Below are 22,891 nucleotides of genomic sequence, written 5' to 3'. Positions count from 1 at the left end.
TAAAGTGCTTTTTAAATGTTTAAGTATTGGCTATTACTTCTATATAATTCCTGGCTCAATCTTTATTCATGATAAGGATTGTTTTGCTGGAGAGAAATGCAACAGAATACTACTAAGTATAAGGCACTAATTTCACCATTTGTTTTTTCACTTACATTATGTCATAATGACTTAGAAAACTGGATGTGGGACCATTCATCTACTACATCTTTCTAATACTGTTGGTATCTTTGTAGGTCATGAAGATGATACACAGGGTAGCTTAGTCATTAAATTATGGTTAGAATGCAATTCATCCTTAGTATATGGAAATCACCTTAAAGTTGAGAGGAAATATGTTGGTTCTTGCACCATTTAGAAAAAGCTTCCTTCTTGAGGAATGGAGCAGACACTCTTTTTTTTGCTGGCAGAATAGGGAATGATTTGTCCTTTAAAAAACACTATGCTATTCACAATTTCCAAATATTGAGTTGTCAGTTTCCATCTTAATTTGACAGAGTTTATTTCATTCTTTCTGCTCAAAGCCTCCTACAGATGGTACTTGGGAAGGCATAAAGATATTCTTCTTTGCTGAAGAATGGAGATAAACCATTGCCAATGGACAAAAGGTTCAAGAGAAATGACATTGGCCTCTATGCCATGTTAGGATCTCTGAGGCTTTATTTTGGATATATATAATTATATACTTGTGTGTGTGTGTGTGTAGGATTTCCTAGTGCCCAGTAAGCCTATCTTCAGCATCAGTTTTTTTTTTTCCCCCACCTAGACGCTTGTGACTTTCAGAGTTTATCAATTTTGGGGTCTAAGCCACTTTGCTATATAAATAAAGAGGTCTGATTGGACAAGTATTTCAGATTAAGTTCATGTGTCAACATTTAATTTCTTTCAAATCACTACACATACCATGCAGAAAGTTCACAGCAGACAGAGCATGGTATCATTTATTTTGTATGGATATAAAGTTTATAGGAAGATTGACTAATTGATTTGGGGTCTGTTCTAATTTATTGCAGGCCATAATTGCAAATACCTATTGAAGAGGTCTGAAATGTCTGCACAGAAAGGAATTTTTCTAGCTTTCTTTTTTGATAATCTGAATGATTTACTTTTATAGAACTGCCTGTTTTCCCCATAAAAAACAATATATCTAGTGTCCATAAAGTAATACCAAGGTCAGAGATGCAGGCAATCCATAAATACCTTATCTGGAATCATCATAGTAAAGCTCTGTAATAAAAATATGATGCTGCTACTTCTTTAATAAGTAGTTCACAGCATAAAAAAAAAAAAAAAAACTACATTTGACCTCATCAAAATTCTCCCCAATAAATTGTTCTCAACCTTGCCTTTTCTCATTGCCACACATTGCCCTTCCTTGCCTAACAATGTTCTCTTGAATTCATTTGCATTTTTAATGAATTATTTGCTTCAGTGCCTTTTTGTTGAATTGAGCCATATGTTTACTATTCAAATTGCAATTTCTTGGTACATCCCTAATTTAAACCCTTGATCTTAGAGCTTTTGAATCCTTTATTGAATTGTTTTAGACACTTTATCAGACTTCTTAACTAATATTACACTCCCTTGTTTTATCACCTTGTTCATTTCTTTTCTTTAAGGAGAGATCTTTTATTCCATATGAAATATTTTTCTTTGCTCATAATCTTTAATAAATTATACATCACAATGACCCCAGAACAAATAAATTCATTTATTGGTTATTTGAACAAAACAGGTACACTGATAGTTCTGTGTTCTATTTACAGTGTTCTATATTGGTAAAATAACTACAAAATGATAGATATAAGTATTTGGAGATAAGTGAAAAACTAGGGCTTATGATTATCCAGTGCTTTTATTACAAAGTATGGAAGATTCAATGAGTGGTCATTACCCTTCTAACTTCAGGTATTGTATTTAAAGCATATCATGTATAAAGTACAGGTCTTTTTCACTGTTAAAATTCAAAGTAGAAAGTTATACTGAGAAATAAAAATAGAGCACTTGACTTTGAAAATTTAATATCCTTTGAAAAACAGTTTAAATGCAAAATGATGGAAACTCAAGGGCCTTATTTGTATAGAGCTGCTTTGTCAAGAAGCCACCTCCTAATCTTTATTGTAGCTGGTGGTCATGGCTTTACCATACATGATTATACTCTATTATTATTTCTCGTTTATGATTAAACCCAGTGAAATGATGGTTCTAACCCCTTGTTAAAACCATCACTTTAACGAGACAGCAAGGGTGAGGGAAAAGCTGGTCACATTGATTTGGCTGCCCTAATGGGCTGTTATCAAATGGTCAGAGGGAATAAAATACTTATTTTCATCAGAGATTAAAATCAGAAGACATAATCACTTTGGTCATCCAGTTGCTCCACAGTAAAATTATTTGACCGCTGTTTTATTATTTTACTCTCTCTCCTCCGTCCATTCAAATGTTTGTTTGCCATCATGAAGCTACCATCTCTGACTGAAGGCCATATGCTGGGGTAATAAAGTGGTTGAGAATATAACTCCTGATTATATGTTCTACTCCTAAACGTCTTAATTAGGCTTCTTCCTAATAAACATGTAAACGTACAAATTAAACTCTGAAAGAAAAGTCTGTAAAGGATGATTTTGTGTTCTTTCTGCGGGTTTCAGAAAAGAGTAAAATATAGGTCATTGACCATTATTGATGATAGAAATATATGAAAAGAAAAAAATAAAAAACCACTGTTTGATGGTGACTTTCATTTGTTTTTCAGTTGTTTTTTTAGCCATAACTGACTCTTTGTGACCCCATTTGGGATTTTTTTTTAATTGAAGCTTTTTATTTCCAATTCATTTGGGGTTTTCTTGGCAAAGATATTGATTAGAATGATTTGCCATTTCCTTCTCCTACTCGTTTTACAGATGAGAAAATTGAGACCAAAAAGGGGGTTAAGTCATACCACTAGTAATTGTCTGAAGCAAACTTTGAATTTGGAAAGATGTCCAGACCCAGCACTTCATCCACTGCACCACCTCGCTTTAATACCTTTCCTTCATATTCAGATGATGAATAGGAAAACAGAAGCATACCTTAATTTCACACTGAAATGTTAAATATGAGTGAAAGCTATTATCTAAGATGGATTTTATTTTTTTCATAGCCTATCATGGGTGCACTAGCGCAAAACCTTTTTGCCATGTCTGCTTAGATAATACTTACAGTTTTAGTTATATAAAATTATCAAATATTTCTGCTTAGTTTTTAGAAATGAACTCTTTTGTAAATAGGATTAAATTGGCCTTTGATAGAAGTCAAAAAAATTATGGATGGGTAAATGGATAAGAGAAGTGAGAGGAGAAAGAGAGGGAATGAAGCCTTGATATTATGGTTTCAAAACCCCTCTAAGAAGAGGTTGTTACAGAGCAAGTTCGTGGACTAGACATGTCACCTCATCTATTAATTTATAAATAGAAAGGGTGAAAAATGAAAGATGGGATTCAGAGATGGGAAGAAGGGAGGACATCTAGACCAGTACAGTGGCACATAGAAGGATCATAAGGTGATCATTATTAGATTTATTATTAATTACATATTAGTAATATTTTAATATATTATATTATATATCAACTAATATACAACATATTAATTATATATTTATTTAACCTATTTCATAAATATATTTATTATGTATTTAATATATGGCTCATAATATTATATAATATAATATAAAGTTATTATGTAAATATATAATGTTATATATTTCATGAATATATAATGTAATACATCATAATACTCTAATATTAATGATACTATAAATAATAATTAATTGTTAATTAATTAGATTACTCATTATTAGATTTCATTCATTATTAGATGACCTTAGAGGTCATTTAATGTAGTGGTATAGACTCAAATAGTATTGGAGGCTGGGGGTTCATGACTCCACGATCTGGTGTTCTATCCACTGCATCTCCTACCTAATTTGAGATAGTCATCCAACAAGACAGAAGAATATTACCATAGGTTAGGATGCTAAGGGGAGGAAATTGGACCTAAGGCATATGATCAATGTAATTCAGAGAGAATAATAAGGTAATAAGTAATGGTGTGAGCAGAGGAGCAAAGGTATAATGTATTTGGGAACCAATGAGCAGACCAATTTATTTCTAGCTATTTATTTGATTTATATGTTCTGATCATTAACAACTATAATAAAACACCAAAATTTGTGTTTGAGAGTAACTAGTTTTCATGTCATCTGTTAGGGCTGTTTAAGGAAAAACTACCTTGGTGGTCAGGAACAGCTTCTGGCAGCATGGGAGAGAAAAGTAGTAATCAGAATGGGAAAAAGGGGGCGGGGGGGGGAAGAGAATTAAGATATAGTAATTCAAATCCTCCCCCTGCCCCCCAAAAAAGGGATGTATTATGGCAAAGAGGTTGGCAAACTAAGGACAAAGGTAATTCACTAAAAAGAAAGTTTGGGAGGAGCATAGAGAGTTGCTGGTTTTGGAGGGAATCACATTCCTCCTAAGATCAAGAAAACTCACTAGAATGAATGTGGGATCATAGCATGCTTTTAACAGATGGCAGTCTTGATATCCTTCTCTTCCCTGAATGGATAATCACCTCAGAAACTGGAATCTATACATTACTCCCTCAAATATAGAATTACTTATTCAGTTAATGCCATTCAGTTGAAAACTCTTTCTTCTGTTAGAATTAAACCAGCTCCAGGTACTTTTGGATCATGAGAGACCAGAATGGTCTTTTTTATTGAAATTCACAGATTTTTTCCTATGCTAGAAAATCTTTTTATGTGGGCTGCTAGCAGATACTGAAACTGCATCTCTTATTACCCTAGACTACTCTTTAGTGGAAGTGCTATTGAACAGAGAAATGACCAATGGCAACAAGTAGCCAGTGAAATAAAGAGGGCAGGGACTAGATAAGCCATAAGCTAGATAAGGAAACCAACTGCCAACTACTGTGCAAAGTGCTAAGACCGACATGTGGAGTCTTTGATTCCTGTTCAAGGTCTAGGCAGGCAATTCATGTTGAAGGGAATTTAAAAATTTAAGCATGAAACATTTCCCACTAAATCAGTAAGCCAGGGTGAAGGTATAAGCGGTGTTGGTACCCATGTGTATAGATTAAATTTTGAAATACATCTTAGTGTGTCTGGTCAGACATGGATGAAAACTAGGACTGAAAATTAGGTCACTCCCAATGAATAATACATGCAGAATTGCTTGTCTTCATATTAGAGGGCAGGAAGGGTACAGATAGACTTTTTCAATGCTGCAGGAAATAATTCACAGGTAGGATAACTTTGTATGGTTAGTCCTAGATCATTTACATGATCTCTGGTTTTATTCCAATATTTTTAATACCTTTTCTTTTTTTTCCCCTACACATTTTTTAAAATTTCAAATCATGAAAGTTTGATTCTAGTTTATGTAGAATAACAAAGACTTTTACCAGGTTCTTTCTATTGTACCATCAAGAAAATATTATGTTTATTATTCATTTTAACTGGTCACCACCATATTGAATGTAACAACTGTCATAATTAACATTTACATAATATTTTAACTTTTTTAAGCATTTGACATTTTTTTTCTCATTTGATCATGGTCATCTCATGTGAAATGGATGTTTGCTGTTATTTTCCCCATTTTAAAAATGAAGAAATTAAATCTGAGAAGTTGTCATTTGTTCACCATCCTACTCCATAATTACCAATATTTCCATGTAAAATATATTTTAAATAGCCTTGAAAATATTGCCCCATCAACCAAGAATGAAATGTACTTTAAAAGTTACAGTTACCAAACAAGCAATATTCATGTCAGTCATAAAAAAATCCCAAAAACCTTTATATTATTTAGTTGTTATTTAAGTCTTTATTTAAATACTTTTTCTTGCCTTACTTTTCCTCATCCTGTTTTCATGATTTTACCCTACCTCAATACCATGATTTAGTCTATCATGCTAAATGTGAAAGAGACCAAATTATGAGTCAATCCCCTCAGGCAATTTTTTTTAAAGGAAAAACTAAGGAGTTGTAGATAGAAGAAAGTAACTTAGAAGAGGGCCACTGGAAGAGGAACATATCACACACATCCTTTTCATCTCAAGGGCATTAAAGTTAGGATGGACTTATATATTATTCTAAGGAGAATAGCTCTCTTATTGATTTACAAGACATGCTGCAATCCCTGGATATAGAGATGAATCCTGATCAAACTGTCTTGGTTTTCATAGGATGAAACAATACATTTATAAATTTCTACAATTTATAAATCTTTTTGAATGAAATAATCTATTTTCATTGTTTTTCCTGAGGCAGTTGGGGTTAAATGACTTGCCTAGAGTCACACAGCTAGGAAGTATTAAGTGTTTGAGGACAAATTTGAACTCAGGTCCTCCTGACTTCAGGGCTGGTACTCTATCAAATATTTTTTTTCTTATGCCAATATTCACATTTTCACGTTGTTATTATTTATCTTTAGTATTCATTTTCAAAATTTTTTAAGATACTTAAAGTGCTTTATTTTTTTCTCTTTTTAAAAATTTATTTCTATATTTATTTTCTATTAAAGCTTTTTATTTACAAAACATATACATTGGTAATTTTCCCAACATTGACCCTTGCAAAACTTTTTTGTTCCAAATTTTCCCCTCCTTTCCCCATCCCCTCCCCTAGCTGGCAGGCAGTCCAATACATGTTAAATATGTTAAATCTAATATATGTATACATATTTATACCATTACCTTGCTGCATAAGAAATATCAGATCAAGAAGGAAGAAAAAGAAAAACAGAGGAAAAACAAAATGCAAACAAATAACAACAGAGAGAGTGAGAATGCTATGTTGTATTCCACACTCTGTTCTCATGGTTCTCTCTCTGGGTGTAAATGGCTCTCTTCATCAATGCACAAGTGGAAATGGTTTGAATCCTCTCATTGTTGATCATTTACCCATTGGAAAATGACTTGATTTCTTATGAATTAGAGTCAATTCTCTATATATTTTGGAAATGAGGCTTTTATCAGAATCTTTAAGTGTAAAAATGTTTTCCCAGTTTATTGCTTCCCTTTTAATCTTGTCTGCATTAATTTTGTTTGTACAAAAACTTTTTAATTTAATATAATCAAAATTATCTTTTTTGTGATCAGTAATGATCTCTACTTCTTTGGTCACAAATTCCTTCCTCCTCCATAGATCTGAGAGGTAAACTATCCTCTGTTCTTCTAATTTGTTTATAATATCATTCTTTATGTCTAGATCATGAACCCATTTCTACCTTATCTTGGTATATAGTGGTATACAGTATACAGTGACCCACACAGTGTTAGGTGTGGGTCAATGCCTAGTTTCTGCCATACCCTAGTTTCCAATTTTCCCAGCAGTTTTTGTCAAATAGTGAATTCTTATCCCAAAAGCTGAGAATGGGGTCCATTCTCAAATTTGTTAAACTGTTCTCTTTCAGTTATTTTAAAATTATTTTATCTATATAAAACATAAATGGGTAAAGAAATGGAAAAGAGTTTAGTAAAATGCTGATTTGATTCCATTATCAGCATGTTTTGATTTGTATTTATATGGTCATAGAGACCAAAAAAAAGATGTCAAGGAAAGAGGGTGGAAGGTGAGAATAGAAGTGAGGAGAATCACTTTGCATTCTGGGAGAATAAAGGAATATAAGGGCTCAGAGATGAATTGTTATGATAATTTTTAATTGGCTCGTGTTGTTTATTTCGTTTTCTACTCCCTTTTTAAAAATCCAAATCCCTTATTCTGATTTTCTCAAATGCCCCTGTTAAAAATCTATACATCCTTTAAGCTCCACTTAAATTATGCATCTTATTTAAAGTCTTTCTAAATTTCTTCTGAAAATAACCTTTTCTCTACGAGTTCACATAGCATTTTGTCCCCATGCATTGTGGTTATCTGTAAGGAAATGGGTGACTCATTGGGTTGAATGATCAGGAATTCTGTCTTAGGCTTAGCAAAAACACCTTGCACTCAGTAGGCACTTGGTCAATATTTGTTGAAGTTGTTGAAATTCTTTAGACCTCTGAATGGAACTGTTCTTCTGGCAATAAGAATTTTAAGAAAGAGCTCTCTAAATTATTCTGTTAGCTAGAGCATGCAACTGTTTGTGTAAGGCATGTGTTTGGAGAAGATGAAATAATTTATCAGGTGGTTATATTAAAGCATCTTCCAGAATATATCTGTCTCTATCACAGATTGAATCACTCCCTACTGAGAGAAGAACAATGGGGAGATGACTCCAATAAAAGTGAACCAAGTAGTTTTTGTCACTGACTCCACAGGGCTGTTGTGAAGGTTAGGGTTCATGAAGCATTTAGAATTACTCCAAGGAGTGATATAATTAAACTATTATTATTAAAACACAAAAGCAGAGTAATTGATCACTTCTTAATTTAACTTGCTGACAATTTCATCACTCTCAGGGCAGAGGAACTAATGATAGAGACTGCTGCTTGGACCTCATTTTGACCACTAAGAAAGAAATAAGCAGTATTTTGTTAGAAAGTGATTGTCAAGAATGCAAAGAATAGATCGATGTTTTGTGAGGGCCATTGGACCAAAATTCAAGTCCTATCTCTGGTACTTAATATCTTTGTGACCTTTAGGGATATTTAAGTTTTTGGTACAATTTTGTCATCTATAAAATGAGGGTATTAATACATGCCCTGCCTATTTTACAAGCTCATCAAAGAGCATTGGACTTGGACTTAAATTCTGGTTTCAAGTCAAGAATTTATGACTTGCTCTTTGTGCAGCTTCAGGCAAGTTACTTCTCAGATAGCTTCATTTTCCTTATTATAAAATGAGTAGTTTGTATTTGATTATTACTAGGGAAAGTTCTGGCACAAGCATTCCTTTTATTCTGTTAAATGAAATAATGAATTTGAAAGTATTTTATAAAAAGTATAGAGCATCAGTGCCAATGCAAGGTGCCTTCCTCCTGTATCATCATCATCATCTTTGTTTTCCTCTGGGATCATCATCCTCCATCCACTTCCATTTCTAGCCAATTTCAAAAAATTTAAAGGAGATAGGTATGATCATATGAACTGGGACTCAGAAATGGTTCTTACTTTAAAAAGATATTAATATTTTTACACATATAACATAACTTGGTACAGTACTATTACCAGAAAAGCAAATTTAAATTGAGTCATTAATGTTATTTTTGCACAGAAATATCACATGAATGAATGAGAACATTTTTACCTGGACTATCAGTAATATTAGTCTGATTTAAAATGCATCTTCTTTGCAACACTTGTGCTAGAAGGCTTCATAATTTTCTCAGAGTATGAATAATATTCAGTGAAATGCACTTATAATATGACCCATTCATATGGCCATGCTGCAGATCACAGAAAGTGTGTCTACTGAATATAAGAGGAGGAGAAATAGACTACTACATCAGATTTAGATTATGAGAAGACCAATTTTTGCTGTCTCTGGCTTCTTTGGGGGTTTTAGCAAAATACCTTCCTTGTATATCATATCAGTCACTTAATAAATAAGTTGATTAAGAGTTTGAAAGGCCTTTTCTTTTTCTTTCTTTTTTTATTTTGTCTATTCATTATAACAGAGTCAAGATGCTTTTTGAGTAGCATCTCCCTCTTTGTGTTATTTCTTAGATCTTAGCACCTTCTCACTAAGGAATTGCTGAGCTCTTGTCATAAATAATTTTAATTCTACCATATTCTAAATCAACTTTTTCTCCTAACTTATTTTATTTTCACATTTATGGATCATGAGTTTAGTGCAAGTACTGAGACTTTTTAAAGATGTCATTCAGTTAACCAAAAAGAAAGGTTAAAATTTTATATTATTGTACATATCTTCAGCTTCTGCATACCTTGCTCTCTCCTCTGTCCTTTCCTTGTACAGTAGCGACTGCTGTATCTGCTCCTTCTCTCTGTCCTCTCCTATCTTTCTTTCCTTCCTTTGCTCTCGCTTCCTCTCCCTTCCTTCCCTCCCTCCCTCCTTCCTTCCCTCCTTCCCTCCCTCCCTCCCTCCCTCCTTCCTTCCTAACTTCCTTCCTTCCTTCCTTCCTTCCTCCCTCCCTCCCTCCCTCCCTCCCTTCCTCCCTCCCTCCCTCCCTTCCTTCCTTCCTCCCTCCCTCCCTCCCTTCCTTCCTCCCTCCCTCCCTCGCCTCCCTTCCTCCCTCTTTCCCTTCCTTCCTTCCTTCCACCTTCCTTCTTTCCCTCCTTCCTTCCTTTCACCTTCCTTCCTTCCTTCCTTTCACCTTCCTTCCCTCCTTCCTTCCTTTCACTTTCCTTCCTTCCCTTCTTTCCTTCCTTTTTCCCCTCCTTCCCTTCTTTCCTTCTTTTCTTCCTTTCTTCTTTTTCTCTCTTCTTTATTCCCTCTCTCCTTTCTCCCTCCTTCTCTCCTTCCTCCCTCCCTCTCCCTTCTCTCTTTCCTTCCTCTGTCCGTCCCTCCCTCTCTCCTTTCTTCCTCTGTCCCTCCCTCCCTCCCTCCTTCCCCATGATCTACAAGCACACTTGAGGATCTCCCAAGTAGAGCTGTTTCTCTCAATCTGTCTGGTTGATAGAATGTGAGCTAGAGCTTCAATTCTATTCAGCATTGCCTCTACAGAGTTATCTTCTCCTACTAGGAATTAATCCAGATTCTTGTTGAATTAATCTTTTGATACTAATGGCTAAAATCATTTAGACTATTCCTGAACTGAAAAGTAAACAAAAAGTCAAATTGCTTAGAGTCTCATTTCCCTCACCTGGAAGATAAAGATGTTAGAACCAGTAATTTATAAGGTACCTTCCAACTCTAAATGTGTGATTCTGTGATCCTATAAGGTAGATACCAAGTAACACAAAATTTATGCATCTAGGACTACAGAAATGTGACATTGATCCCCACTCTATCAAGCTGTGTTGTAGGTGAGGAAGATTATTGATGTTCAGTTCCCAGTGAGCACTAGAATATTTAGATACACACCCACGTCACACACACATATTGGTGAGGAAACATGATCTGGGAATACTCATGCTTGCTACAGCCACCTGCAATAGCCTGATTTACTTCTTCAGTAAGTCTGGTGATATTATCCCCTGTTTTGTGAAGATTAAGAAAAGTTAGACAGGTGCCACAAACCATGAGCTGTAGGTCATTTGTACCTTCTCCCATTTTCTATCAAATTTGTTTTTTTATTCTTTGTTGCTATTCCATGAAACCATGGTAGGATTTAGCAGCATATTTATAGCCAAGCATATACTCTTGAAAGCCACAAAAATGCTATTTTGCTTCCAGAGTAGGAAGAAATTTAGTCAACATTTATTAAATGCCTGGGATTGTGCTAAATGTTCATTACTTCCAAATTCACCTAAATTCTGATATTCCAAAAAGAAGAGGAAAAAGAAAATCTCACTTGTGTCTGTAGACCTCTATTCTGAAATTAAAGATCAAATATTATCTGCTCAGGAAAATTTAAATAAGTATTGCTTATCTAATAAATATCTGTTTATACATTGAGTTCACTTAAGTTTTTCCCAGTACATCTATTGTGATTGAAGAGAAGGACTCTGATTTGTCAAATTTCAATTGGTTTTTGAAAAAATGATGTTTTCACCACCAATAACAAACATTGGAGTTTATGTGAACTCTGAATCATAGATACTTCAAGTTGGAATATTTCTTTGAAATCAGGAATAAGGACCACCTTTTATATCTCCCAAAGTACTTGATACATAATATGTACCTAATAAATGTTGAATTTATTTGAATTTGATTATATTGATATTCAAGTTGTATAGTCCAACGTTCAGTGCAGAAACCTTCCATCCGGAACATCCTTCACTCACTATTTTACTTTAATATTATCTTCTGCCTGATGTATTTATGACTAAATTGCCAAAATGTCAGACCTTTTCAAAGCTACTTTTTGAAATGATCATATTGTCTATGTGATTGTGTATGGTGTAGTATATTTTATAACATTTTCCCTGTCATTTTATGTAAGTTAAAGTAAGCATCATTTGTGGTACTTAACTTAGATCTGTATGGGTGCCATGGCACAGATAAATTACAGTCCACTGTTACCCTCTCATTCTAAAATTTTAAGAGCAAAGCTAATTTGAGAAGCACAGTTAACAGCTGAAAAGTCACAACCCTTAGGTATTAAAAATCAGAAAGCTGAAACAAAGTCAGCTATATCTATATCTGTCTCTCTATACAAGTACTAATAGTTACTTCATTGTTCATATTTGATATTGACCCAAGCGTGTGAACAAGATAGAGCTTGACTGCTAAACATCCAGGCCTGTCAGAGGTAACAAGTCTATGAGTCCCAGAGTATAATTCTCAAAGTGGGAAACCTCCTTAAGTTTAAAAAAGTGTTGAGGGAAAAGGGAGACAGGTGACTTTGCACATCCCTCCCTCACTTAAATCCAGTTCACTTGCACATCATGTCATCACCTCCCTGATGTTATGTTCCTTTTTGAGAACGAAAATCAAATAACAACTGTCCCTGGATATATATAGTTGTGTATGTTCCTGGGAGCAAAAGTAAAAGAGAAAAGTTGCAAAAAATATAAACATTGACTTAATGTCAAGGGGAAAAAAAAATCCTAATACTTAGAATTGCCAAAAAAAATGTAATGGACCATCTTGGGAGATGATGAATTCCCCCTTCTTAGAGGTCTTTAAACAAATTAGATGATCATTTGTCACAGCAGCTAAGTGGTATAGTGGATAGAACATTAGGTTTAGAATCAGAAGACTTATTTTTGTGACTTCAAGTTTGTTCTCAGATGCTTAGTACCTATGGGATCCTGGATAAGTTATTTAACCAGTTAGCCTCAGTTTTTCCTCATCTGTAAAATATGATGAAGAAAGAAATGGCAAATCACTCCAGTGTCCTTGCCAAGAAAACCCTAAATGGGAACATGAAGAGTTGTACACAACTGCCATGGCTCAGCAACAGCAATTATCACAGGCTTCCTTTTGAATGGAACTTGGACGAGACGGACACTGTGGTTCATTCCAACATTCAAATTCTGTGATTTTGTGATATCTTAAAAAATATACATTCACTTAGTTCCTTTTTTTTTTAAGTCACTGTTTTGTTATTGATTTAAAAAAGGAATTCTTCCATCATACCATAAAACTACAGTGATTTGCAGTTTTAAATTAACCACATATGGTTTTCAACAACAATTATGTGCATTATTACAGTCAACTTCTTGCTTATCTACATGTCAATTATATGTTTTATGGTTTATCTGCAGTAGTTTATCAGTTTTAGTCTGTCATCAAGAATATATTTGGGATACCTCACCCTACATAAGTTGTCTAGGGAACAGAAATGAATACTGGTATAGCTGAGAAAAATACAGTTTTGATGGCAACTCTTTCAAAGTCATATAATGTATTTTAAAACCAAATGCAAAAGAAGTTTAATATTATCTGTGTATTGATATTGCCCATGCTGTGAATCTTCTTCATTAGCACAGGTAATTGAAAATTAACTATATGTTGAGTGAAAACAGAGATGCTGATAATAAAAAGAAAAATATTCAAATAAGCTGGGTTATTTATTTTATATCTATTTCAGTTTTTCAACTCACATCAAATAGTTTTATCTCATGGGAACCACACTTGTATGAGTCTAGTCAGAGAAGTATTTAATGTGCAAGGCTTAGGTTTGTTCTTTGCCATTAATCCTCCACTCAATGCTCCCCTTATCCCAATAGTAATAGAAAAAAAAAGTTATTAATTTAAGTCTTCTTTTCCTTGGTAGGAAATACTATGGTAATGAAAATGAGGAGAGAAAAAGAACTCTGGTGGTACGAGAAAAAACGGAAAAGATATATTGTAGATGAGTGGCAGATTTAGAGTTAGAAATATGTGGTCCCAGTTCTAGCATGTATTGTTCAAGTGAATAGGGGCCACAACAGTGCTCCAGAACACCTCTAAGATTTCAAATTTCATAGTTGGTGGGAGTTTCCATACTAGTTCCTCAAACTAATGAAATCAAATCTCTGAACCAAATTTAAAAAAAAAAATAGGTAAGGGTAAATGTTTTCTAGGACATGCTTAGTCCCACCTCCCTTTAAAAATATTAATTTCCTTCAGTTTCAGAAAAGAGAATAATTGATATGAACAATTCCTCCCTTCTAGTATGGTTCTGTTAAACAATAAGGAAAATTTAGTTTCCTTTGGTGATGTAAAAATTATTAAAAATGTACTACACCCTTTAGTGCATCTTAAAACTTCATGCACATTTAAAAACTCATATTAATTATGACAGCTAAATTCTAATGTCATACTTTAACTTATATGATGCAGGTATTATTTCTTGGATACATAATTCATTTTGTTATATCTTGCAGTTTTTTGAGAAATTTTATATTATCACTCAGGCATGAAAATTTGGTAATTTAAACAATCTGTTTGCTTTCACATTCTCTTTTTTGCATTTTTTTGTGACTGAAGCTTATAACTTTCAGAATCGTCTATTTGAAGTTAGAAATTCATATAGAAATTAAGAGATTTTCTATCCATCTATTCCCTAAAGAAACGTCAGCCATATAATGCCTTTCTCTCTCTCTCTCTCTCTCTCTCTCTCTCTCTCTCTCTCTCTCTCTCTCTCTCCATTTCTCTCACTGGAAACTAGCTAAGGATATGATTCATTCACTTTTCCACAATGAGCCTCGTAAAGGTAGGAAATATTCTCTACTGACCTCCTAATCCTCCTTTCAATCCCAACCAACACTGGAATTCTGGGATTTAGCTAATAATGGTATCAGTCAGAATTTCCCCTCAAGAAAGACCAACTTTTTTTTTTTTTTTAGTTTAGTTTGGAGGAGGGAAATATTTTAGAGACACTGGACAAGCCTTATGTTCCCCTCCTCCCTGACCTTGTAATGGAGAATGTACTTTTGTCTGGGTAGTTCCTATCCAGGCCTTGGACCTGTGAAGTCAGTAGGAGCCATTACTGAAGCTTCGACCTGAAAAATATCTTGGACAGAATCATTGACTCGAGATGTTTAGGACCATCCAGCTTCAGATCTCTGGATTCTCTACTTTTTACAGACCTTCATAACTGTATCAAAAAGAAATTAGCATTTCAAGTTGGGCTTGGAGCAGATAATCTCTCAGATTCATCCCTACTCTAAAATGATATGAATATCTATATATTATCCATCTATATACTCTCTTGCAAGTTGAACTTAGTCTTTTTTCCCCCAATAGTTTTTTATTTTTCTTTTTTGCATTCCTTTATGACTGAAGCTTATAATTTTGAAATGTATCTATTTATCTATTTGCAAAGATAGTTTTCAACTTTCATTTTTATAAAATTTTGTATTAATTTTTTCCCTCACTCCCTTTCCCCCTCCCCAAGAAAGCAGACAATTTGATATAGATTAAATATGTGTAAAAATATTTCCATTTCTGTCATGTTGGGCAAGAAAAATCAGATTTAAAGAAAAAAAACACAAGAAAGATAAACAAAAAGTTTAAAATACTACTCTTCAAATCACAAATAGTCTCCATAGTTATCTCTCTGGATGTGGATGACATTTTCCATCCCAACTCATTTGGAATTGCCTTAGATCACTGCATTTTGAGAAGAGCCAAGTCCATCACAGTTGATCGTCACATAATCTTGTTATTATGTACAATGGTCTCTTGGTTCTTCTTGCTTCACTCAGCGTCATGAGCTTAAGGTCTTAAAAATTATTTTGCATTCTCAGAGATTTTCACCTGTTGCATCTTCAGAGACAGTTCAATTATAATATGTGAACTTATTAACTGACGCATATGCTTATCTTTAACTACTTCTCTCTTACACATATTCATATCACCCACCCTTGTGCACCTATGAGTAAATACATAAATGCCTGTTTATTCTGCTGCACAAAATATGTGGAAATACTTATGAGTAGTGTAAACTGTGTTGCAAAATCAATAGACTAAGAAACTTGCTGTAATAGTGGAGGTAAGCGTAATTTCTTAAATTTACAGTTTTATAGAATTTCCTGGAACCCTGAGATTAAATGACTTAGCCTGTGTCACATAACCAGTATATATCACAGACAGGTCTTAAATTTAAGCATTCTCAGGTTCTGAGCCCATGTTTTTACCCCCTGTATGACAGGGCTTCCATAACCACAAAGTGGAAATGATATTGAGCAATCTAGAGGAAAGGAGAATGGGAAATACCACAAAAGGATAGCATATAGAAAATAAGAATTTTAAAGAGTTTGGGGAAAGAGGCTAGGAGTAATTTGGAAGAGATGAGGTCAGTGAAATACCAGTAAAAAAGAGTGATGAAATACACAGAATCTATTTCATCAAATAGTATTGCTAGCTGTGATATAAAGAGATTTTGAATTTTTAAAGATATCTGAGTAAAAGAATATGGAATTTGGTTTTAGAAAAAAAAGTCAGGGGTATAGTTAGTGGACAAAAACTGAAAAAGCAAGAAATAAAATTGATTAATGGAGGGGAATGGGAAAGAAGAGATTATGAAGAAGGCAAAAAGACAAAGGTAAGAAAAAAGACGAAAGGAGTGACAGAGATGGGGTAGAGGAGTGTAATGAATAAGAACACAAAGGTTATGTTGGTGGCCACAGGCTATGAGGGCCATTAACAATTTGACTTGTTTTGGTTTGGGTTGTTACCATGGGAGTGAAAATTAACTTTTCTGCAGGGAATCTCAGAAATTCATTTATCTTTATATCCAATAATGTGGACTTTTAATCTGCCTTCTACATATTACCCTCTGGGTGATAGGAAAAAATGATAATGAATTATAAATTAATTTTAGGGAATTTGATTGACATTAGAAATGAGTAGTAGATGAGATAAACCTTGTGGAGCAAAAGCTTTTGGACTTCTGGCACATTGCTTCAGTTACAGCTGGCCTTCAAATGAATTTCTACGATGGAAGGGATCATAGCTTTGTCTCAGTTTGAAGTCTAGCTCTGCTATTTGTTATCTGTATGACCTTTGACACTATTGTCTTCTTCTTAGGCCTCAGTTTCCCCATCTGTTAAATGATGACAAATGGCCAGAGGATCTCTATGGTCCCTAGTAGCTCTAAATTTTATATAAACCCTACATTTTAGAGCTAAGTACAATGACAGTTGAGTGGACCTATGATTTCATCAATGCATATAACTCCTAGTAAGAAAGTTTCTCTATCAGTTCTGTTTGCTAACTTTTCTACTACTCACACTTCGGAAAGTTGCCCATAAAATTGAGAAATTAACTAGCTTTCCCAGGGTCACCATCCTAGGCTATATCAGAAATAGAATTTGTAGTTAACGATCTCCTGACATCAAGATTTACACTAGTGTTTCAACTAAAGAATGTTCTTCTCTACTAATTGATATTCATAAAACCCAAAGGGAAATAAAAATCAAATATGAAATGCAGTCTATAATCTGAATCAATAATATTTTGTTCATGTTGCAAATGATGTTATATAAGATTTAGAATGTACAAATAGAAGGAGACCAGGAATAAACTCTGCATTCACCTCTGTTACTCTTCAGAGAGCTTCTTATGTTTCCACATGTTAATCTCATGAGATCTGTGAAGGATTTCATGCTTGCAAGCATGAAATTATAAAACTTTACCTCCTCAGTTCTGAGATAACAACCTTCTGATGGAGATGTGCACTTTTCACTAGTACAACTTTTAAATATGTAGAACAAGTATCCTGAATTCCAGTCAAGTTCATTTTAATGTTTTAATGTACTATAGTTGCCCCATAGAAAAGTTGACAAAAAAAAGTAATCAAACAAATAAATACTCACAATCACCAATTGAGCTCAACTGTGTTCATTTAAAATTTTGTTTTATTTTGAAGATGGTGAGATTTGATTTTGTTTTTTCCTTTTCTTTTTATGGATCTTCTATTGAAATCTATTTTTACTGTTTTTATATCTTTTATATCCTGAGTGTCTGAGAAAAAGAATTAAGGAAACAGAACTCTGGCACTGGCATTGTATTAATTAAAGCTAAGACTACTTATGCTTTTCAATGAATGTTTACAACAAAGCCTAGAATAGGACCAAATAATCTATAGATGTCAAAACATCTGCTAGTAAAAACATTGGTTTCTCCCTCCTCCTTTTTCAGTCTCTATAAAGACCTAAACACATTTATTGCAGGATTAGAATCAAAGCAGAAAGCTTAGGCATCATTTATTTCAGCTTCTTTTTTTTTTAATAGCTGAAGAAACTGATTCAGAAAAGTAAAATAATTTATATAAAGGTACACAGGTAACAAGTAGAAACTACATCTTGGCCATCTTGCCCATGAAAACTGCCACGATTTTCCATTCCCTTCTTTTCAAGATCCATAGCATTCTTTGTGTCTGTCTTCATTCTTATCCATATTCCCCATTTTAACTTCCCCATTCAGTAGATTATAACCCCTTGAGAACAAAGATTGTATCTTACTCTTCTTAATATCTAAAGTATTTTTTCCACATAAGATTTAAAACTGCAAACCTGTAAGTTCTATTATAAAATATTTGTGAGATTTGTTTAATTGAACCATGTTAAATATCTATGGATATTTAAACATTATCTCAATAATGTAAATGTCTTATAAAATGATTGTAGCAAGACAATAGGTAATCATATTTCCTGAAGAAAAAGGACTCTTGTTCAGGTGGTGCCATGGATTTACTGCGAAACCTGGAAAAACCTCAGTTCACAGCCTTCCTCAGAAACTTATGTGTGTTTTGGGTAAGAGTCACATAAGCTATTTGTCTCAATATCCTCATCTGTAAAGTGGGTATAATAATAGCATCTACTTTCCAGGATTATCATGAGCACCAAACAAGATCATGTTTGTAATGTACTTTAGAAAAACCTTTAGGGGTTATATATGCTAGCCATTGTTATTATTTCATTTAGGTAATATTAATTAAGTGCTTATTATGTACAAGATTCAGTTCTAGATAATGAAGAAATAAAGATGCATAAAAACCTAAACTCTAAAAAAGACTCTAAGCAATTGAGATAAGACATTTCATCTCTCAGCTTCAGTCATTTTTTTCTGATTCTTTTGCCTAAAATGCTCTCTCCTAAAATGCCCCAACAAAACCCCCACATTCTACAGAAAATCTTCACTCTTAATTCCAGTATATTTCCTCGTTTAATTATTTCAAATTTTTCATATATATATATATATATTTCTTCATATATATATATGTGTTTGTTTCTCTCTCTATATATATATGTAAATATATATCTATATGTTTTCATATAGCTTCTTTTTATATCCCTAGCACTTAGCACAGTCCCGGGGACATTAACAAACATTTATTGAATCTATGAATGAATGAATGAATGGGTTAAAATAGGATAAATTCATCAGAGAGATGCAAAGTACTCATGGGTGCTCAGTAGATAGCAGGTGCTCAGTAACTTGCCGATTAGGTAGTAGCTGTCCCTGAAATCTGAAGATTGTGTTTCTTTTGGCCTGAGTCCTAGAGTGTATATGTCCATTTTGACTATAGCTATAAGTTCATGTATTTAGGATCAGAAAAGGCTCAGGGTCATCAGGTCTAAGCCTTTCATTTTATAGAAACCAATACTTGGCAAAGTTCAGTAACTTGCCTGTGGCCACAAGGGGTGTAAGTGACAGAGGTATTATTTAAGTTCACATCCTTAGAATCCAAAATCAGTGTTCTTTTACGGTCCCAATCTGCCTGTAGTAAAAGCAGTGTGGCGAGCTAGCTGTACCCTGGCAGCTAGTAATTTTACCTGTATCTGAGTATATGCCGGGAGTAATATAGTTGTTTGGAGTAATGGGAACCTTGTAATTGCATTATAATTTTACAATGAAACCTTTGGTTATCAGACATGCCCTGCCCTCTTCTCTTTGTTTAGTCCCAAATTGTGAGTGAGCGTGTTAATGCCATGGAAATACCATATCTCAGTTGGCATTTAACATTACCTCTTTGTTTGTAATAGTAAGGGTCACCATTGGCAAACTGTGCTTTTGATGGAATGTCTGTCATTATTTACTTCTACTAGGAAGCTATTTTCATTTTTAATGTAAAAGTTCAAAGGTCTATGAAACCCTATATTAGTATTCTTTACTTCCTCCAGATAATGATCATATAAGTACAATCATTGAAATTTTTTTTGTTTTAAATTTATTTTATTTTTTTGTACATTGCCCACCACTTATAAATCGCAGTCCTAGCCAGGATTAGTGCTTGTTAAGGCAGCTGAAATGGTTGAGCCACCTGAGATCATCCCCCTGCCATTGTAAATGTCAGTTGATTGGTCAGCACCTTGGCCATCAGCCATTTTCTCCCACAAACTTTCATCTTCCCTGAAGCTTTCTTTCACCTCCTGTCCCACATCACTGCTGGCTGGTCCACTTTTTGCCTTCTTGTACTAACTCCCCCTGTTATGCTGTGAGGCTTTTCTGAATTTTGCTCTAATCCCTTATTATCCATCTTATCTCGCTATTATCAGGAAAAAAGATCTAAACTGAGTGACTGATCCATTCCAACAACATTATTAAAGGAACTGGCATTGTTCTAAGCACCATGGGGAATAGTCCAAATCCCAGATTTTATAAAGAAACTAAGAGTTTTCTTATTAATTGGGTGATTAGCCCAGATTCATAGAGGTGACAGTACCCATGTGTAGGATTTGAACACAGATCCTTTGCTTACAGAACCAGTATTTTGGCCATTGTATAAAATGGACTTATGCTATTCCTCAGAAATCTTCAGTGCATCATACTTACCTTTTGAAGAAAGTTCCTTGACTAGCAATGCAAAACTGGGAGAAAATTATAATTTTCCATCCATATTTTATATTACTACTCTTTTTTTCCCTTTATGTTCTGGTGAAACCAGATTGTGCCCTGACCCCTGAATATGTCTTGTCTCCTTTCAATTCTGTGTCTTTGTTCACACTGTTTCCAGTGAATAGAAAATGCTCCCTCTCCCTTTTCACACTGTAAGTACTTACTCATCTTTAAAAGCCAATTCAAGGGCTCAAGCCTCTTAATTAGCCTTCTTTAACACACTTTATAACAGCCTTTTCCCACAGAGCTCTCATTTCACTTGGTTTTATAATTCTTCAAGGAACCAAATATATAATATGTATGTTACAGTTAATATTGCTATCTTCCTTTTTTTTTAACCTAGCTTTAATCATTAAATTTAGCAGCTGAGTGGAGATTGCATTGGAAAGGACAGGGATATGGGATAAGAGATCAGTTAGGCAACTATTGCAGTAGTAGATTTTAGAGGTACTAAAAGCATGAATCAGGGTCACAATAATCTCAGTAAAGAGGAGGGAAGGATGTATAATCAACAAGATTTGATAACTGATTGCATATGCAGGGTGAGAGAGAGTACAAAATTAAGGATGATAGCAAAATGAGGAGCTTGAATGACTGTTCCAGAAAAAACTTGGATTTGGAGAAAAGGTAATTAGTTCAGTTTGGTTTATGTTGAGTTTGAGATACTTACCAGAAATCCATTTGGAACTGTCTGAGAGGCAGCTGGCAATTTGGAGCTCAAGAGGTTGAATGTAGATATATAGATGCAGGATTCATCTGCATGGAGTTGATCATTAAATCCATGAGAGCTGATAAAAGTTTCTTTTTTTTAAAGTCCTAAATAGTATTTTATTTTTCCAAATACATTCAAAGATAGTTTTCAACATTTTTTGTAAAACTTTGTATTCTAAATTTTTCTGTGTCTCTATTCCTTCCTCCTCAAGGCAGCAGGCAATCTGATGATATCCTTTTAATGTGCAGTCCTTTTAAACATATCTCCATACTTGTCATGTTGTGCAAGAAAAAATATACCAAAAAAGAAAAAGAAAAAACAAGAAAGAAAACAAACAAACAAACAAAAAAAACCTGTGTGTGTTGATCCAGTTTTCTCTATGGATGTGATTGACATATCCATCCCAAGTCTATTGGAAGTGACTGGAATCACTGCATTGCTGAGAAGAGCCAAGTCCATCACAGTTGATTATCACATAATTTTGTCGTTAGCCTGTGCAATGATCTCCTGGTTCTGCTCATTCAGCAACTGATAAAGTTTCAAGTGAGAACATGTATGGAGAGAAAAATGAAATGGCCAAGTTAGTGACAATTCAGAAGTGTATTGTAAATGTTAAACAACTTAGCTCTGCATGGGGTTGGTAGGTGAGGAACAAACAAAAACAACAAAAAACCCAATGTACATTGCACTCAAGTTTAATCTGGATTTTAAACATTTCCTTCATCATTTTTTGAAAGTTTAGACAATTAGCAAAACAATAAATCAAGCCCCAATTTTAACCTTTGCTGATTTCTAAATGAAAATGAAACTGGAATTTTAACAGTTGAATATCAAGCACTGGCTCCATCACCCTCATAGTATAGTGACAGCTTAGGGATATGATAGGGATGATGCAAAAATAGTAAATATAAAAAGTACTAAGAAGAAACAGACATCTTAAAGGAGAATCAACAGAGTTCAGGGTCGTAAAAACTCAGAGAGGAGAAGAATATCCAGAAACGATGAGTTATCACTAAAATACTTCAGAGGTCAAGAAGTGTGAGGATTAAGGAAAGCCCATCAGATCCAGCAATTGAAAGATCCTTGGGAACTTTAGAGAAATCATTTTCAATCGACTCAGATCAGAAGTCTGACTGCAAAAGGTTGAGAAGTTGAGACAGTGTTTGCAAGAAGTCAGACTGTGAAAGCTAAGAGAGATGCAGGGCGCTAGCTTGGAAGATACAGGAACATTACAAGAAAGGACAACAGATAACATGGTTTGGCTTCTATTAATGGATTTGTATAAGCCAAAGTGAATAATATATGAGACTTGGTGATGTGAACACCACGCAGAGAAATTT

The 22,891-nt window shown here is 34.1% G+C and overlaps 1 protein-coding gene across 6 annotated transcripts in view; it reads left to right on the top strand.

Moving 5' to 3' along the window:
• KLF12 (Kruppel like factor 12) overlaps positions 1-22,891 on the top strand; it is a 539,816-nt gene that overhangs the window by 317,746 nt on the left and 199,179 nt on the right. The window contains exon 4 of one of the 6 annotated variants that reach the window (XM_031958480.1): positions 14,664-14,708. The exons of 4 other annotated variants lie outside the window; for them this stretch is intronic. In XM_031958480.1, the coding sequence (XP_031814340.1) occupies positions 14,694-14,708 (15 nt within the window). In that variant the 5' untranslated portion in view covers positions 14,664-14,693. Of the gene's footprint in view, positions 1-14,662; positions 14,709-22,891 lie in introns of those variants that run through there. One more of the 6 variants, XM_031958481.1, reaches the window with a different exon arrangement.

Source organism: Sarcophilus harrisii, chromosome 3 (assembly GCF_902635505.1).
Source record: "Sarcophilus harrisii chromosome 3, mSarHar1.11, whole genome shotgun sequence".
NCBI lineage: Eukaryota > Metazoa > Chordata > Mammalia > Dasyuromorphia > Dasyuridae > Sarcophilus > Sarcophilus harrisii.
This window is presented reverse-complemented; position numbering and strand designations above follow the sequence as displayed.